Raw genomic sequence first — 19,891 nt, forward strand, 5'->3', positions numbered from 1 at the left:
GATTGATCGTTTGATTGATTGACCGATTGTTTGTTTGGTGCACGTTAGAGGCTGACATTTTTCAGATTTGGGAGTACATTTCACGACTAATCACGTGTTTGGGCAGGAACAGGAGCAAAAGTCACCGGGAGTGGGCGGGAGTGGAAACCATGACGGGATCGACTCCACTCCTGCTGACGTTCAAGATATTCATATTTCAAAATCAGCGATGTCAATCATATAGATTTCTTCTGCTCGTAACAATATAGGCAGAGACTGGACTGCATTTTCGGGTCACAGATATACAATATGACTAGATCCAACTAACAGATGTGCCTCCCTTGCCTATGTGGGGGCCACGTTGAATGTGGCAACATTTCCAGGCCAAGCACTGATGTGGCGGCCATGGTGGCAGGAGTTCTATCTATTGTCGCATAGAGCTCTGCGCAGAAAGCGCGCACATGGCGGCGGTGTTAGCTTCAAGAAGAATAAGACACACAAGTTTCTGGAGTCTGGAACATGCTATTTTTAGTACATTAACAGTTTTTTTTGTCAAGCCGTTTGTCTATGGCAACAGATTTGTAAATAGGAAGCACACCAATTCCTCGCGGCTCAAGAAAGCGACTTGCCTCGACTACGACAACGTCACCATCAAGCGCACCAGCGTGGTAAGGTTAGATAAAATTGAAAATTAACATTTTCAAGCTTTTTCATATTAGCTACAATAACTTTGTATTGTACTGAAAAAAGTAAGTATAAAACAATAATTTAGTAATGTGGGTGCATATGGCCACCCAAAAAGTGCTTCAGTCACAGACAATCAACTGCAACGGGTGACCCCCTTCTCCTATCAGTCCATTAAATAAAGGTTCCACTGTCGTTGACCAAGGAATTGCATCGCTAACATGAGCTGGAAAATAATCGGACATGACACGCTTGCTGTGAGAGTGGGGACTCAATTCATTTACTCAAAGCACCGTTTATATATCTTCGACATCTCCTGTACAACGTTGGCCATTACCATAGAGACAGGCAGCAGAGTTAAAACATGTTTCATAGCTGTCATACCACAATGGTTGCTCATCACCTCGTCAACTGGGCCAAAGTTAAACATTACTGTACATACAGACCTACATAAGCATTAAGCATTCCTTCTTTTTCCAATATCATGTGTCTGTTAGAAGTTATGGTTGAGAATGATTTCATGTCAGAATCAGAATCATCTTTATTTGCCAAGTATGTCCAACAAAAAAAACACACAAGGAATTTGTCTCCGGTAGTTGGAGCCACTCTAGTACGACAACAGACAGTCAATTGACAGAGAACACTTTGGAGACATAAACATATTGGCACAAAAAAAAAAAAAAAAAACAGTCACTGAGCAATAAAGGGTTGCTAGTTATCTGGTAATGCCGTAATCTGGTAATGTCATTTTGTAATATGGTAGAACTGGAAGTACTTTAACTTAAACGTGCACAGGTTTGAATATACAGCACATTTTGTGATTGTAAGCCCCCCCCCCCAAAAAAGCCATCAAGACCCAAATATCTTTATACGGCCTTACGCTGCACGTTCACCTCTTGCTGTATTCCGTCAGTGTGTTTGCCTTCGTACATAGATTTTGTGGCCCCTTGTGACAAGCGCTAAAATAAGAAACAATCACGCACCTGCATGACAGTACCAGGAGGATAAAACAATACTGCAGGATGTAATATTCGACTGTTCTTTTTGTCTGTGTGTTCTCCATATGAGACACTTAGTTCACATTCAGACGGCCTAGGCGGCGTCCGTCAAGCTAGCCGAGCCTGTCTCAAATCTGCTTTGCTCTTTTCTGGTGGGAATTCATCCGAAGTCAGTAAACTTTGACAAGGAAGGAGGAGAATAAAATAAAGAGATGAGGGAGGAAGAGGGAGAGGTGAGCAAATGAGAGGATGGGCCACAAAACGGAGAGGAATGTGAAGAGAAGAGGAGCTATAAATAGAACGACTGAAGAGTTAAAAAAAAACAAGACAAGATCGTCCTAATCTCCTGATAGTTTGTGTCGCTTCCTCTTGTCGTTACTTCACTTTCTATCTTTGTTTAACATTGGATTAAGCGGCAAATGATTATTTCATGCAGTTTTTTTCCCTCTCTCTGTTTCTCTTCTCTTTCGCCTTGTTGCCTTTATCCTCTCGCCAGGCCCTCGCTTGGTTGCAGGCACTGCGCCCTCAACTCCTGCTTCCTGTTCAGCCCTAATGATGAAAAGAGTCATCCTGCATTGCCCATCCCAAAGCCTGTGTGTGTCTGTGTGTGTGTGTGTGTGTGTGTGTGTGTGAGCCTGCAGATCTGCTTTTCATAAAATAGAAAACATGCGAGAAATAAAGCCCTGAGTCATGTTGTGCTAAAAGCTGCGGTGGAGTGCACTTCATTCTTAGGCAGCGACCTTAAATGAGGCCGATGAGAGCGTGCGGCAAACCAGCATAATGGACAAGAAAGGGGGGTCTTTGCTTGGCCCGGGGACGCGTGCGAGCCGGCGGCGACTGCTCGCCTTTTGCTTGAAGACAAACTTCTTCCTCCGTGTGCCGCAAAACTGGACGATGCGGGGGCCACTTTTTCACCTTTAATTCTTTAAACACCTTCGAACCAGCGGCACGGTGTAAGACTGCTTAACGCATCCGCATCACAACTGTGAGGTCGTGGGTTCAAATCCAGGCTCCTGTGTGGCTTTTGTCTGGGTACTCCGGCTTCCTCCCACATTCCAAAAACTCGAAGACGTCGAAGTTGTCCGTAGGCGTGAAAGCGAGTGTGTTTGAGTGAGTTTATCTGTCTGTGCCCTGCGATTGGCCGGCGACCAGTTGAGGGCGAACCCCGCCTCCCGCCCAGAATCGGCCGGATTGGGCGCTGCCGTAAGGAGGAGAAGCGGTGCTGTGAACGGATGGATGCTAAAAGCGCTCCATCGAGCAATTATGTATTGTTTTGATCAATACGGTCGTCCCTCGTTTCTTGCGGGCTTACGTTCCACAACCCCCCGCCATAGATGAAAAGTAGAGACTATATCTTTTTTGGATTATTTTAATTATTTATATTCATTTTAAAGCATTATGACTCTGCCCACACTGTTATTCACCTTTCCCCCACTCTTACAAAATGATTGATTAGTTCACTGATTGTTCCATTCATTATTCGCGTAAAAATGTATTTCGCATATCGATACAAAATATGCGTGCGTGGTGCAGGTATTACTTTTGTTCACTTGGGGTCACCATCCACACGCTATAGCCTGTGGTATCTGTGACTCTGAAAGTGTCTGGTTTTCAAGGGCGGGGCCTGGCCAGTTGAGTCATCCAATAGGAATGTAGTTGGCAGTTGTTAGTTGTTAGTCAACTCTCCGACAGTATTCTCATTTATTGAGATGCACCTGTATTTGTCCACAGTGCGGCTGCGCATCAAAATGTGTCCCCTTTCGTTCTGGACGTGACACCGGACCGTCCTGAATGAGGGATTGGCTGCTACGCATAGTTAGCAACGCGTGATGCTGCACAGGCAGATCCTGCAGCTTTTCCATCTGGGTGGAGCTGACGCTGACGCTGACGCTGATGCTGATGCTGATGCTGATGCTGATCCCGGTGCTGATGCTGATGCCGCTGCTGATGCTGATGCCGGTGCCGGTGCCGGTGTCGGTGCTGAGCTGTGCACAGAGCAGCCTTATAATCACTGCATCACTTTTGGGTAGCAAATGACGGTCGGCATCACAGCAACGGCAGCCGTGAAGCACTTCGGCAGACGCTGCCTCCCTCCATCTCCCCCATGCCACCATTGGGGAGGTGGGGGGAAATCATGTCTGACTCCAGCGCTACAGGACTGATCTTTAACAAGGTATGTTTTGATGCGCCCGTCTTTGTTGCATCGCTCTGCAGGCAGACTCCCCGCAGTCACGAATCCCCCTTCCCCTTTGGCTTCTATATATAGAACAGTTCACCGTGAAGTTACACATTCTTCCGGGTGGCAAAAGGCGAAGCGTTCTCCGACGGCACCACTAGTGAACAAACCCTTCTGTCAGACTGAATGAGAAAACAGGCTAGGGTTTGAATGATGATTTTAGCTGTTGCTTGAATGTGTAAAGTGTCAGTCAAAAAGAAGATGTTAGGCGAGGTCAACTGCTTGAAAGGGAGACCCAACACCAGCCAGAAGTAATTAACATTTCAACAGGTAAGTTGACTCAAAAATAGACGTGGCGGAAATTCAGACATAGCTAACGTGATCGTGGCTAATGAAGACAGCAAATAGCTGAAATAAATGACAAGCCTTTTCACCTTGGTCATGAGGGCTGTATCGATTTTGTATCGAAACCAAAAATCGCAGTCTTCAAATACACAAATGCGTGTCGTCTTTGAAATGGCCCGACCGCGACACGCCCTTGCAACCGTGTGCCTCCACGCCACACACAGCCATATGCGCTCACAGTGCTACCAGCCTTAATGAAAGTAATGTAACAATAAAACAATTATTATTATGTAAGTTCATGCAATAAAACGTAAGCCTAGATTGAAGATACATTTCTTCATCAAGCCTCCTCCGGCATGTGTCACGGGACTGCTTTTGAGCGCTACTGGCTAAGCTAAGACTGCAAGTTCAACTACGCAAGGAGAGCAGAAGCGAGTGAGAAACACGGCAAAATTAAAGGCTGAATCAACCGCGATCATCGCAAATGGATGGACGTTATGTGCCACATAAAGCTACATGGCCGTAACCACACACTCTGAGTTGCTTGCAGCAAGCATGTGATGTATATTCTTCTGTCCTGCCTGAGCGCGCTTTAAAAACACTTTGACACCCCGGTTGTAGTTTACTGTAACACACAACAAAAAGAATTACAGACATCGTATATTTAAATACGAGATTCACAGGATGGTTTCAGAAATCGGCAGCTTAATGCTAACAGTCAATGGAAAACCCTATTGACGGGCTAGCTAAAATGAGCATTAGATAACGGGAGGGATTTACCTTCAAATAATGAATATTGACACACAAACACGGTACTAATACATACAGACAGGTAATATAACAATGCTCACAGGCATATATTCTTCCCAATCTGTGAAAAACAAGCTTAATTTGTTCCCCCCCCCCCCCCCGTGACATTCTTCTTCTACTCTTTTTTTAAGCATACTGTAAAAGTGTAGCTCCATGCATTGCACATCACTGCCCCAAAGAGGCCACGGAGTGCACAGCAGGAAAGAAGTGCAGATACAGTCACTGTAGGACTTTGGGTGAGAAATCGTGACCTCGGTGTATCGTTGGAGGCCGACTGGTCATGGTGGACGTAGACTAAAAGTTGGCATAGGAGCGTCATTTGTAAATGAGCCCAGCCTAGCATTGAGTTGTTCTTTTGGCTGTTTCACTTCTAATCCGTTTAGCTAGTGATTCTCAACTGGTGTGTCGGGAGCCAAAAGTGGGTCACGGACCTAGTAGAAAAATTACAATGCCGATTTTTCCGATACAGTACACAAGCGTACTAAGTTCGCACACGGAACATAGTAGTAAAGTGACAAGAACAGTTACTTCCTTGTTCTGTAGCGTCTAGTTTCCTCTGGAAACAAATACAGTGCAGCTCAGCCTCTGGCTGACGGGTATCTTGGCAAGCAATATGCCTTTGGCGGTACAGGAAACTCATGTGAAATGGCATTTATATACTGTATATAATATACTACGTTTTTTTTTACGCAAAAAAAATCTATCGTTCTTAACTTGCATGAAAGTGGGTTGCGACTTTGCAACGATAGGAAAATGCAGGTCCCCGGGTGACAACAGTTGAGAATCACTGCTGTAGAAGGTCTGTTTCCCTCTTAAGAAGGCCATGATGGCTTGAGTTTGACTTCTCTGTCGTTTGGACAGACATGCGCTTTTGCCGCCCAAATGGATAGCGCTCGCTCCTCTACTCACTTTAAACTTCAAACACTTCACGCTTCAGCTTGAAATACAGTGATGAAGGTTCGGTTCGCAGTCTGTCCCATTCGAAGTGGCCACTCCGCTGAAGACGAGCCCTTCACCAGTCAATCAAATATACTTCGCCATTCGCTGTAGTCAACTATTGGCTGAAAAACGTGTGCCACTGACGTTATGCTTAATAAACAGTTAACGTCCCCATGTGTGTTAATTGTGGACTGACACAAATAACAACGGCATTGCCGCGGTCGAGTGAGCTGTTTAGCCCCTTAACTCACTAGCTCATTAGCTCGCAGGCTAGCTCGTTTGCTTGCGAGCTAGCTCGTTGTCTCGCGGGCTAGCGAACACAACAAACAGTTAACTTTCCCTTAAGTGTCTCTGTTGTGTGAATTTCCACACTGCACATGGAGCAACGCTGTGGCGTATCGGACGGAGCCAACACCGGCAAGAGTACCGGTCCGCCGGCATTCCATGAGCCCGCTAGCGGCTAAAGACACAGCCATCAAACTCCATCGGCTCGCCGCAACAATGACAATTTATCGAGTCCGGAAAAACTATCATGTCCATTTTATTTATTGAACTATAAGTCAATATAGTAATTATCGTGACAGGCCTAAGTGTACTTTATAAAAACATACAGTAATATAATAATTTAATAGAATGAAAGCAATTAATTATACCTTTTGTGCATCATTAGAATTCAACGGGCTTTGCGCTGCTGATTCTGGGGTGCGTGCCTTGGCCACCAGGGGGCAGTAAATTACATGCAGCTGTACTACGCACAGACTTAATGATGAACATTACCGTCCTAAATAAGTTGCAATATTATGAGTAATTTTCCCCAAAAAAATAAAGGATAAAGTATATATAACTGTCAGTATTGTTGTATTCCCTGTCTGCATGTGTTGCTCCTGCTTGTATTCAAGTATAAATTGTTTAAAAGGTTTATAATTACTGCAACATTGATGCTTGTTTCGTTAGCCTGTTTATGGCATTTTACATTGTGTGTTAGCATTAAGCTAGTTACTTTTGGAACACAAAGTTAATCTCATTTAGCTAAATAAAGTGTTTTCGTTGTTGTCGTTTTGTTTTTCTTTGTTGTATGTTGTATTTTGAAGTTCACTTCAACTGGGAGTGCCAATAAACCGGTTTAGGCGAGCCCTCACTCTGTTTGCAAGAATTGTTCACCATATGCCAAACTGCGACTTGTTGAAAAGTTTGCAGCCACCATACGAGTAGCTAGTGCTCGAATCAGAGCCTTTGTGTCACCCATTTGAAATCCGTCATTGTTTCCTTTAGGGTTCAGCCGATTCCTACGTTAGTCGCCCCTCGGATTCCGACCTGTCCCTGGAGGACGACCGGGAGGCGTCTCGGCGCGAAGCCGAGCGCCAGGCTCAGCTGCAGCTGGAGAGAGCCAAGGTGAGAACCCAGAGCTCAGCCTTATTATGGGCTGCGCTTGTTCAGTGGCGTGAAAGAGGGTGGGGGGGGTCAGAGAGCCTTTCATCCAAACGGCCCCCCCCCTCCCACTCCCTCCCCACTGTATTGCAAGGGTGAAACATTTCGATCCTCCGTCGCCGATTGTGAAGGTGGGTGACAAACTAGGTACGACTTATTACCCCCCAGCCCCTCCCGCACACCTCCAACATCGACAATTGGTTTTCAAGGTGAAAAACTTGGATCCGGGCACCATGCAGCTCTGTGCCCCGGGCAGCACCGGAGCTTTGCACGCCACTGTGCTCGTTTGACACGTTCCACTGTTTTGTTTCTGTATTTGTTGTGAACAGTCGAAAGCAGTGGCCTTTGCCGTCAAAACCAACGTTAGTTATTGCGGGGCTCTGGATGAAGATTGTCCAGTCCAAGGCGCAGCTATTAATTTTGAAACCAAAGACTTCCTGCACATAAAAGAGGTGAGAGGCCATCGTTCTGTCCGTTTTTTTTCAAACAAAGCGTAACGAGTCCGCAGGGACGCTCAACGCGCCTTTGCCGTCCCGCAGAAATACAACAACGACTGGTGGATCGGTCGACTGGTGAAGGAGGGCGCGGACGTCACGTTCATCCCGAGCCCCGTCAAACTGGAGGCCATCAGGATCAAACAGGAGCAGAAGGCAGCGGCGAGGTCAGAGGTCACACAGGCCACATTCGCACCGCAGGCAAAATTGCTCGGATTCGGAAACGGCACACGTCCTGGCGGCTTTTGTATGAAATCTTGCTCGGATACGTACAGCGCGTGCAGAAGGCATTTTCAGAGCTTTGCTTTTCCCACATTTTGGTACATCATAATAGCCGTACCCCAAAACGAATGAGTTCATTTTCCCCAAAAGGTTCAAGACTCAACACCTCATAATGACCACATGAAAAATTTATTGTTTTTTAAATGTACGTAGCTTTAGGAGCCTAAATACACTTGAAGTTAGTTTCATTATTCATTTTCTTTTTTCTTTAATTCACTTTCAAATGTAAATAATAATAATAATAATAATAACTTAGATTTATATAACGCCTTTCATGGAACCTGAGGCCGCTTTACACAAGTGGGACGGGCAAAGACTGAATGAAGAGCACCAAAGATAGAAAGCGTTTGAGTTTTTGAGGGGGACACAATTCCAGAGGGTGGACGTCCACGCGGGCGGGCGCGGGGCACGGAGAGGGGACCGGAGTCCTAGGATGGGCTGCGTGGGTGGAGGGGGTCTGACCGGTACCGGGGGGAAAGCGCTCGGAGGGATTCGGAGGTGAGGAGCAGGATTTCCCATGCGATGCCAGTTGACCGGATGAGCGTGGCGGTGATGTGCTGCCAGGGCTTGGGGTGGGCGAGGACCCCGGCAGCTGAGTTTTGGAAGTACCGCAGCCTGTTCGGGGCTTCGCAAAACCAAGAGGAGCGTCTGTAGTTTTTATTTGGCTGACGAAGTTGTGGACAACGACGGAGCGATTGATCGGAGCGTCAAGTTGAACCTTCGTCGATGGCGAACCCGTGCGATGTATTCCCCGCCGTTGCCGGGATCGGGTTCCGATCCTTGAGATGTTTCTTTAACTCTTTCTTCAAAATATTTGAATTCATTTGTAAAATGCTTCACATTGTCATTATGAAGGGCTATGTGTAGAATTTTAAAGAAACAAATGAGTTTCATCCATTTTGGTACAATGCCGCAATATAAAATGTTGATAAAGTTCAAGCTTTGTACTTTGCGGATGCACCGTAGGCTAAAAAAAAGATACTGTATGTCATGTACAGCGTTCGGTACTGGAATCTATCTATCTATCTATCTATCTATCTAGAGCATCTCTAAAATGTGGTCTTGACAGGCAAAACCCAAATCCGAAAAGGTGAAAATGAGAGTGGATGTGCTGTGGAAACTCTCTCAGTTCGATCGCTCGTCTAATCCAAATGATTTCATTCTGAAGCCAAAGTAAAGAAATTGGACTGACTTTTGGAGGGGAGTGTATGCACTTTTGAGTTCTTGCGCTCTACGTCAGCCGCCTGCTGTCACTGCCCCGAAGCCACATTTCCACGGCGCCTCTTAATGAAGGTTTCCTTGTTGGCACGCCAACTTCTTCGCTTTGTGCGTTTCTCCAAATTGCTACCTGAGGGGGACTGGGCCACAATGACACTTTGCATTTTGTCACTCTGCAGGAAAGGAGGCAACGCGTCATCCGGAGGCTGGAGGTCCACGCCACCATCTGCAGGTCTGTAGAGCTGGAAGAGTCCAGCTGCCGAGTTTTGCGGGGACTGCTAGCTTCCCAAACGAGAGCTGTACCATCCTCGTAAGATACTTAACATACATGCCGACAGGAAATAAAGTTTCAATGCGTGCGTGAGATGAGCCCTTAAAGTGTTGGTGTCTCTTTTATCGCCCATCTTTGTTAAAGGTCCCGTATTTGACCAAACCAACTTTTTCTAGTATTTGGGATGCAATATCGTCTCTATGGTGCCTGAGTAATGATGTGAAATATGAATTGAAATCATCCACGCATTCCGGAGCACAAGACGTTTTCCTGCCGAGAGGCCTGAAATCAGTTCACTGGAGTTTCTCTTTCACCAGAGTTTATCCACGTCACTAGCGAACATCTCCGCCTACCTCTCTGCTCCCGAATAAACACGTGTGGGTCTTCTACACGGAGGCAACCAATCAGAGGAAAGGGGGCGGTCTTAGCCAAATCTGGACAAAGTGGATACAAAAGTGGCTCAAACAGAAGTTGCTGTCACAGTTCATATTAAAAAGCTCAATAATTAATATTGTTTGAAACGAAATTGACACTTTTATTCTAAGTCCATGTTAGAGAGTCACTCTATGGAGGCCGAAATCGACAAAATACGGGCTCTTTAATCTTTTTCTTCATGAAATGATTGATGTATTACCTCGTGAGCTTCCTCCTTTTTGCCTGATGTTTGCTCCTTTCCTTCTGAAAGCTAAACAGAAGCAGAAACAGGTGTGTTTTCCGCCAAACAAATGTTGCGTTCTACAGCTGCTCTGTCTGTGCACAATTAGTGACATCGGATAATACCGTTCGTAATGCGTAATGTGTTTGTGTTCAACATTTCGATGTGTGTGTGTGTGTGTGTGTGTGTGCGTGTGTGTGTGTGTGTAGACGGAGCTTGTCCCCCCGTACGATGTCGTTCCCTCCATGCGGCCGGTGGTGCTGGTGGGGCCTTCGCTAAAAGGCTACGAGGTGAGACGATCACAGTCTTGTATGAAGTACCGCAAAACCATGCTTGACTATAAGTATCTTGACAAATAATTACTTTGGTAGAACTAAAGGTTACCCTTATTGAGAGTTTTAAAGTATCTAACATTATCTGAAGTACAGGAATTTCCTTGTATTTAATGTACTAGAGTGTTGGAGGAAAAGGTAAGTGGTCAGAATTGTGATTGTTTTTATTTCTATCAATTATATTTGAATTTGTTTTGCTTACTGAAAAAGTAAAAGTTAAAGATCTGCCTGTTGGCGCTTCTTCTTGCTCTTAATTATGCTGTATCTTTTCCAGCAGACCTCAGTGCTGCCTGGGATGCTGTGGCACAATGTGGTACTGCACTGACAGCGCGCAGCTCTAAATTTGGACTTGCTTGTGGAGTACTGTAAAAGCGCATGGAAAAAGATGGCTTAAAAACTTAGCGTGGGGCGGGGGGTGTGTATAACCGGATGCGATCTTTGTCTTGATTGCCATCATTTCTGTTGTGCTCCTTTCTTCTCTGTCTCTCTCTGCTTAACTACGGCCGAGCAATACTTTTGCACAAAAAAAAAATAGCCAGTGTTTCTTTCATTCAGATGGAAACAAGCAAACACACAGCATTTGTGTCTTTGTCATCAGGGATATTGATTTCTCTCCTCCTATTTCCCCCAAACCTCAAATAACCAGCTGCCATAAAACCTCACTAAGCCTCATTTCATGGAGCACCAAAAGGATGAACTCTGCGTGCTTGTTTTTTCCCTTTGGGCTTCTTTGGCGCAAGTGGCTGCACCGGAGCCACCGTAGCGGGACGGTCATCAGTACGATGAATGAGACGTGATGCAACAGTCGTGCTGATGCATTGTGTTTTTGTTTCTCTGTTAACAGGTCAAATGTGTGCGTTGAGTGTATGAATTAGTAATGGCAAGATGAAGCTTCATGAAGCATCGTAACACTTCAGCCATTGGTTGGAGTAAGGGTTGATTTCTTGACGCTTCATGTGCACGCGAAGCCACCTGCTGGCCATGTGCATAATCACAGGCAGCTGCAGCTTAACCACATATGTGATGTGTTGCATTTCTGCCTCTTTTGGGCAAGAAAGGCCACTTATCCCGAGGTTGCAGAGTACAAGGAGCCCCGAGGGGAAATGGAAGAGGGCTACTGAGGCGGAACCACCAACAGTCCAAACTAAACAGTCCCAGCCCAAACAACGTCACCTAACAACGCTGCCTGAGCCAAAACCTAAAGAAAGGATAGCTGAAGCCCTATTACTTGGCAATACTGTTCAATATTTAAATCCAAAGCAGCAGTCAATCTTATGAACCTTGTAGGTAGCCAATGTATGGTGAACCGCTTCCTGGACCAGCAGCAAATCAGAGCTCGGCGGGACACCCTATGTGGCCATCCCAATGACAAACATCATGGCTCACACCATTCATCTCAATCGCAACAAAGTGGTGGACCAGTTTGAAACCATAAAGACTGTATATTCACCAAGGACAATATGGAAAAACAGCACCTCAAAAGTGGTACGGAATCCAGGTGCAGCAGTGCAACCAGCAAGGAAGAGCCCACCCCACAGCCGGACAGAAAAGAGGAAAGACGGAGGACCTGGGATCCTCCTGTGGACCTGACACACCTTCCAAGCGAACAAGAGGAAGTGGCTAAAAGGATGCTACGGGAGGAATGCGAGGCCTTCGCATATGACAGTGGGGATGTGGGAAGCATACCGTCTTTGGAGATGCACATAATGCTCCATGACCATGTGCAAAAATGTCTGTCCTGAAACCGCTCCACACTGAAGTTAAACAGTACTCGCGAGACTTGCTGAACAGAGGTTAGATTACACCATCAAGGTCATCTTACGCCTCGCCAGTGGTGTGTGTTCACAAGAAAGACGGTGCTTTACGGCTGTGTTGTGATTACAGGGAGCTCAACCGCGAATCAATGCCAGATCGTCATCCTATACCAAGGAATCGGGACATGTTGGATACATTGGGAGGAAGCTCGTGGCTTTCTGTCTTGGATCAAGGGAAAGCGTATCACCAAGGTTTCCTTGCTTAAGAAAGCGGTCTACTAACAGACTTCGATACACCTTGGGGGCTGTACGAGTATGTCCGCATACCCTCTGCACCTGCCGAGTTCCAGAGAAGCATTGGAGCACTGTTTGGCTGGCCTGAAAGACACAATTTGCCTCCTCTACCTAGATGACAACCTGGTCCATAGCAGCAGTTTTGAAGAGCATGTGGAGCAGTTACAAAATGCATGGTGTGAAATTGTTCCCAAAGAAGTGTGAGCTGTTTAGATTCAGTGTAAACTTCCTTGGCAAGTTGGTGAGCGAAGAGGGCAACACTATGGACCCAGCAGAGATGGCACCAGTGAGGGCCCTGCACGAGAGGACGCCTGCCACTGTTGGTGATGTTTGTCAGATGCTGGGATTACTCTCGTATTACAGGCCATTCATCTCCAATTTCTTCGGGATTGTCCATCAACTCTACAACCTACTCACTCCAGGAGATCAGGTAAGATCCAACGCAGACCAACCTGTTGAAAGACAGAAAAACAGCAAAGAACAAGAAGGGTCACTTACCATCACGGACACCCATACAGTGGGATAGCTCTCACCAAGAAGTGTTCGAGCAGCTCATTGAAGCACTCACCAAGCCACCAGTCCCGGGCTATCCAGACTTCACACAACCACTTGTACTGCACTGTGACACATCGCAAGTTGGCTTGGGAGCAGTGTTGTACCAGTGACAAAGGTCAGAGTGATCGCGTACAGATCCCGCACTCTGACTTGGGCTGAAAAGGGTTACATAAATGCAAGCATGGATAAGAGTACATTCTGGTGGTCATGGACCACTTCACAAGGTTTGCACAGGCCTACGTGACAAAGAACAAAACATTTAAAACTGTTGCGGACAGAATATTTAGTGACTTCGCACTCAAGTTTGGATTCCCAAGTAGGCTGCACCATGACAAGGTTAAAGAGTTTGAGAACCAACTGATGGCAAGGCTGAATAACCTCTGTGTCATTCAAAGCTTCTACACAACACCTTACTATCCACAAGGGAACAGGAAGTGGAGAGATTAAACCCCACACTTTCGTCCATGTTACGTACCCTTGAGGATTCTCTTGCCAAAGTGGTCCATGCGTAAAATTGTACAAGAAACAAGGCAACACTTACTTACTTGTCTTCAGGAGATCCCCTCGACTGCCGATTGACATCAGAAGAGATGAGAACCATAGTTCTTATGCAGATTATATGGGCCAAAGGAAAATGAGGATGCAAAATGCCTACCAGATTGCTTCCAAGACAGCTTGCCCGTGGCAAGGCGCACTATGACAGGAGAGGGCATGGCAGACACCTTGCGCCTGCCCAAAGAGTCCTTGTACGCAACCTGACTCCGAGAGGTGGCCCTGGAAAAATTTGGTCCTACTGGGAAAGACAGTAGGACGGTGAAGGAAAGGAAAGGAGACAACATCCCAGTCTGCCAAGTCAATGCAGAGAACGGAAAAGGGAATGACAGGATGATTCACAGGAACCTCTTGCTGCCGTGCTTGCTTCACTCTGAGAAGTTGACCAAGGAGAACTTGTCCAAGCTGAGAGAAGCTGGAAATCACAAAAAGGGAAGGAAAGTACAGGCAAGTCTATCAACAACCTGAGTCCGGCAGAGATGATGATGATGACGATGACCACCTACCAGTGCCGGCTAACAATAGGACGCAGAAGACACCATATGCGCTCAATCCGCTGACAGAGCCATTCCAGCCTCGCCAAAGCCCTGAGAAGCAAATAAGTTGAGGGAACCAGCAAGTTGCTGTAGCTGTGCCACTGCAAGATGTAGCAGAAGTGCCGTTGGTGTGCCAGGTGACCTGAGCAATGACGGTATGCTACAACAACTCCCAAGACCTGAGAGTATCCTTGACGTAGATCAGGCTAGTGACAGAGCAGTTGCATCAAGTGAGGAGACAGTCATGTCGGAAGAGGTGAATGAAACGTCGTGCTCACGCATTGTGTTTTTGTTTCTCTGTTAACACAATCCCCAAACCCCTCCTACAAAAAATACAAATAAATGTGTTGCACTTGGAAGAGCTCCACCCCATTCTTATACGTGTAACATCAGCTTAAGAAGAGGAAAGTGGCTGTTTTTCAAATATAACGTAATTGTAAACATGGAAATTCCCAAAAAGCAACTGTAATTTAATGACAGATTTTCCCTATAAACATTTTGTTATTAAATGACCTGCTCTTCTTTCATGTATTTAGTTACTTTCCTACACTTCGGGAAACAAATAATGATCAGTACAAAACCAATGATCTTAATACTGCCAGCCTATAGAAAGCCAGGATTTCCATTTAAATCACAAAGGGGTAACTGGCTTTTTTTATGTGTTGCCAGCTTGCATTCCAGTGGGGGCTTGAACGTGTTTGTCCGTTTGAACATTTTTGTCTATTTGAGGTTCACATGTGATACAAAAAAAGAATAATTTAGAAGTTACTCCCCAGGCTATTAATCCATACTTGAGTAGTTTTTCCTCAAATACTTACTTTTACTCAAGTAATTCCCTGCTGGACTACTTTTACCCTTTTCTGGGATGATATTATTATTGTAAAGTTACTTGAGTACAATTTTTGGCAACTCCGCCCACCTCTTGTATAACATGAAAACGAAAAAGCGGAAGCATGACTGCATGTGCTAACTGGTGTTGATGTGTTTTGTAGGTGACAGACATGATGCAGAAAGCCTTGTTTGACTTCCTAAAGCACAGATTTGACGGCAGGTGCGTACAGAAGTGTTGTCGGATGCTCGTGCTTTATTTGTAGCCACTGGATATTGGACATTTCTGTCCTCATGAAGCTGCCGTGATGGATGAGATGTGACCAGATGCTTTGGCCTGCAGGATCTCCATCACACGGGTGACCGCCGACCTGTCGCTGGCCAAGCGCTCGGTGCTGAACAAAAAGGCCATCATGGAGCGATCCAACACGCGCTCCAGCCTGGGTGAGCTATGACAACATGGTCCTCCGGCCTCTCTTCCGCCGTTGGCGTTCATGCGAGTTTTTTTTCCGTGCTGCTCTTAGCTGAGGTCCAGAGCGAGATCGAGAGGATCTTTGAGCTCGCCAAGTCTCTGCAGCTGGTCATCCTGGACGCAGACACCATCAATCACCCTGCGCAGCTTCTGAAAACGTCTCTGGCCCCCATCGTTGTCTACGTCAAAGTATCCTCGCCCAAAGTAGAGCACAAACCCACCTCGTACACTTGCACTTTCTGCTACGCTATAGATGACCCGTACAAATGAATCATTACTCAGCTCACCTTCTGTTCTGTGCGCAATATGCTTGACGGCTTCAAATCAGTCAAATGGAAAATATGCAGTAGAACATCCACAAAAACAAATACCCCCCCCCCCCCCCAAGCCCTCAGTTGAAATTTTGAAGAGGTGCTAATCTGTGCTGACACTGCAGCTCTGCTAACATTTTGACTTGTCATGATTTACAAAAGACACACATTCAAAAGTCCCGTTTCCATCATATGCCGGCATTCAACTGTAAGCATGCAACGGATAATGTTATTTCCTTTTGCTTTATTAGTTTGTAACTCCTTGGGTGTGTCTGTGTGGGCTCTCAGGTTTTGCAGAGGCTGATCAAATCTCGAGGGAAGTCACAGAGCAAACACCTGAACGTCCAGATGATGGCGGGGGACAAGCTTGCGCAGTGTCCGCCTGTATGTCACTTCCTCCTCTTCCTCTGTGTAACGCTTATTTTCATGTTCCCATACACACGGAAAAACCACAACATGGCCAAAATATACTGTATAAACTATTTGGTCAATGGGTATCTTCGGGCTGGATACTGCGCAAATAAATGACAAAAAGTGAAGACGTGTACAAAGTTGTGTTAAAACACCTGCCACCTGACATTCCTGGCAAATTCTCATCCACAACAAAACAAAAATCTTCTCGTGCAATGAGTTATTTCAGAAAACAGGTTGCCCATTGGTTGATGTAACACTTGATACATTTCCCTGTTAGACAGCGAAAGTCAAGATTTACCTGGCAAAAGTCTAAGTCTATATAGAAATATGCTGCACAAACAGTGGGTACAGAAAGTTTTCAGACCCCTTCAATCTTTCACTCTTTGTTATATTGCAGCCATTTGTTCAAATAATTTAAGTTCATTTTTTTCCTCATGAATGTACACAAAGCACCCCATATTGACAGAAAAAAAAACGGAATTGTTGAAAATTCTGCAGATTTATTCAAAAAGAAAAACTGAAATATCACACAGCCATAAGTATTCAGTATTCTTCTGATCATCCTTAAGATGGTTCTACACCTTCATTGGAGTCCAGCTGTGTTTGATTATACTATTTGGACTTGATTAGGAAAGCCACACACCTCTCTATATAAGACCTTACAGCTCACGGTGCATGTCAGAGCAAATGAGAATCATGAGGTCAAAGGAACTGCCTGAAGAGCTCAGAGACAGAATTGTGGCAAGGCACAGATCTGGCAAAGGTTACAAAAAATCTCCGTTCCACTTAAGGTTCCTAAGAGCACAGTGCCCTCCATAATCCTGAAATGGAAGACGTTTGGGACGATCAGAACCCTTCCTAGAACTGGCCGTCCGGCCAAACTGAGCAATCGGGGGAGAAGAGCCTTGGAGAGAGAGGTAAAGAAGAACCCAAAGGTCACTGTGGCGGAGCTCCGGAGATGCAGTCGGGAGATGGGAGAAAGTTCTAGAAGGTCAACCATCACTGCAGCCCTCCACCAGTCAGGGCTTTATGGCAGTGTGGCCCAACGGAAGCCTCTCCTCAGTGCAAGACACACGAAAGCCCGCATGGAGTTTGCTAAAAACCACCTGAAAGACTCCAAGATGGTGAGAAATAAGATTCTATGGTCTGATGAGACCAAGATAGAACTTTTTGGCCTTAATTCTAAGCGGCATGCGTGGAGAAAACCAGACACTGTCTAATACAGTCCCAACAGTGAAGCGTGGTGGTGGCAGCATCAAGCTGTGGGGGTGTTTTTCAGCTGCAGGGACAGGACGACCAGTTGCAATCGAAGGAAAGATGAATGCGGCCAAGTACAGGGATCTCCTGGATGAAAACCTTCTCCAGAGTGCTCAGCACCTCAGACTGGGCCGAAGGTTCACCTTCAAAAATGAGCACACAGCTAAAATACCGAAGGAGTGGCTTCAGAACAACCCCGTGACTGTTCTTGAATGGCCCAGCCACAGCTCTGACTTAAACCCAACTGAGCATCTCTGGAGAGACCTGAAAATGGCTACCCACCAACGTTCACCATACAACCTGACAGAACTGGAGAGGATCTGCAAGGAGGAATGTCAGAGGATCATTCCCAAAAAGACTAATGGCTGTATTAGCTCAAAAGGGTGCTTCTACTAAATACTCAGCAAAGGGTCTGAATAAGTTTATCTTTTTTAATAAATCGGCAAAGGTTTTAACAATTCCGTTTTTTTCTGTCGATATGGGGTGCCGTGTGTACATTAATGTGGAAAAAAATGAACGGAAATGATTTTAGCAAATGGCTGCAATATAAAAATGTGAACATTTTAAGGGGGTCTGAATGCTTTCTGTGTCTACTGCATGACAGCTTGTTCAACCATTTTGCATTGAAAACACTTACTGTATGCGATGAACGAAGGCTTAAATGTGGCAGGTGAGACTAGTCAACTTAGAATATTATTAAAGATTTTGAGAAAAATGATGTAAGCAACTGATAATGTAGGCGACAGCAGAAAATAGTACAAAGTAATTATTTGCATGGACGTACCAAAACCTTTGCTACTTATTCAAAGAAATTAGTTTTTCTGTTTTTTGATGTGCAAAAGTGACACAATGATTTCAAGATTGAACAAGTTCTTCAAAGAATTTCTGTTCTGATCTGAGAAATACCAAAGTGACTGAGAAAAACTGTAATATAGCGCATTCTAATCAACTATACATTCAGAACACTGGATTGTATTAAGAAAGGGTATGAATCGCTTTGGCTGAAATTTAAAGGGGTTATATTTTGGCAAACCAACTTTTTCTAGTATTTGGGATGCAATATTGTCTCTATGGTGCCTCAGTAAACATGTGAAATATGAATTCAAATGGTCCACGCATTCCTGACTTCCAGACATTTTTCTGCCGAGAGGCCTGAAATCAGCTCATTGGAATTTCTCGAGTTTATCTACGTCACTCGCGAAGAGCTACGCCTACCTCTCGACTCCCGAGCCGGCGCTGTCGATGTAACAAACCCGTGTGCTCTCCCAACACGGAGGCAACCAGTCACAGGAAAGGGGGCGGTCTTAGCCAAGTATGGACAAAGCGATCCAAAAGTGGGTCAAACAGAAGTAGCTGTCGGAGGGGCCGTTTCTGGACAGTCGGATGACAAAACCAAGGTGTTGTTTGAAATGAAATTGACACTTTTATACGAAGTCCATGGTAGAGAAAGTCACTCTATGGAGGTGGAAATAGACAAAATATGGGACCTTTAAAAAAAATTATTTCAATTAATAAAACATCTTCTGACATTTCCAGGAAAAGCAAACAAACAAACGAAAAAAGACTTTTGGAGACTAGCCCGCTATAGGGCGCTGACTCAAAAATGTACATTTATCATCTTGAATTATAGCATATGAAATGACATTACAGTTCAAATCACATGATCTATTGTTTCTAAGTGAGGTGTGCAGGGTCCAGATGGACGGATGGATATGATGACATCATAACAGATATGACGTCTGTCTGTATTAATTTTGTATGTTTGTTTGACCCCCAGGAGATGTTTGACGTGATCCTGGATGAGAACCAGCTGGAGGACGCCTGCGAACATCTGGCCGAGTATCTGGACATTTACTGGCGTGCGACCCACCTTCCTTGTTCTGCCCCCGTCAACCCGGTCCAGGACCAAAGTGTGATCACGCCCCCTTCCGCTAACTCCAGTCAGCAGGTGTGAGGGCAAAAACATCAACATTGCGTTGAGGTTAGCCATTTAGCGTGCGCCATTGGAGGTACAGTCGTACTATTTGCTCCCTTTTAGGCCACCGTAGCTTCAGTTGTGATCAGTATATGAGCTGCACTCATACTCCTAATAGTCCTATTAATCCAACTACCACATCTAACTAACTATTATGACTACTAGTAGTGCAATGGTGCCTTGCGATAGGAGTTCAACTCGTTATCTCAAAACCCTCTTATCTTAGAAGCTATTTTTCCCCATTGAAATGAATGCATATGTAAAATTTTGCAATTATTCCATTCCAGTCCCCCCCAAACTCCCACTTTAAAAACTTTTTTTTTTTTAATCCT

At 45.3% G+C, this 19,891-nt stretch overlaps 1 protein-coding gene across 2 annotated transcripts in view; it reads left to right on the forward strand.

The window, feature by feature from the left end:
- The first annotated feature begins 2,422 nt into the window (after nt 1-2,422).
- LOC133477431 (voltage-dependent L-type calcium channel subunit beta-4-like) overlaps nt 2,423-19,891 on the forward strand; it is a 28,784-nt gene continuing 11,315 nt past the window's right edge. Inside the window, exons 1-12 of one of the 2 annotated variants that reach the window (XM_061772185.1) lie at nt 2,423-3,834; nt 7,204-7,323; nt 7,689-7,811; nt 7,899-8,020; nt 9,533-9,585; nt 10,310-10,329; nt 10,489-10,569; nt 15,295-15,353; nt 15,474-15,574; nt 15,655-15,806; nt 16,202-16,297; nt 19,362-19,532. In XM_061772185.1, the coding sequence (XP_061628169.1) occupies nt 3,766-3,834; nt 7,204-7,323; nt 7,689-7,811; nt 7,899-8,020; nt 9,533-9,585; nt 10,310-10,329; nt 10,489-10,569; nt 15,295-15,353; nt 15,474-15,574; nt 15,655-15,806; nt 16,202-16,297; nt 19,362-19,532 (1,167 nt within the window). In that variant the 5' untranslated portion in view covers nt 2,423-3,765. The remainder of the gene's footprint in view (nt 3,835-7,203; nt 7,324-7,688; nt 7,812-7,898; nt 8,021-9,532; nt 9,586-10,309; nt 10,330-10,488; nt 10,570-15,294; nt 15,354-15,473; nt 15,575-15,654; nt 15,807-16,201; nt 16,298-19,361; nt 19,533-19,891) is intronic. The other variant, XM_061772175.1, reaches the window with a different exon arrangement.

Source organism: Phyllopteryx taeniolatus, chromosome 1, assembly GCF_024500385.1.
Source record: "Phyllopteryx taeniolatus isolate TA_2022b chromosome 1, UOR_Ptae_1.2, whole genome shotgun sequence".
NCBI lineage: Eukaryota > Metazoa > Chordata > Actinopteri > Syngnathiformes > Syngnathidae > Phyllopteryx > Phyllopteryx taeniolatus.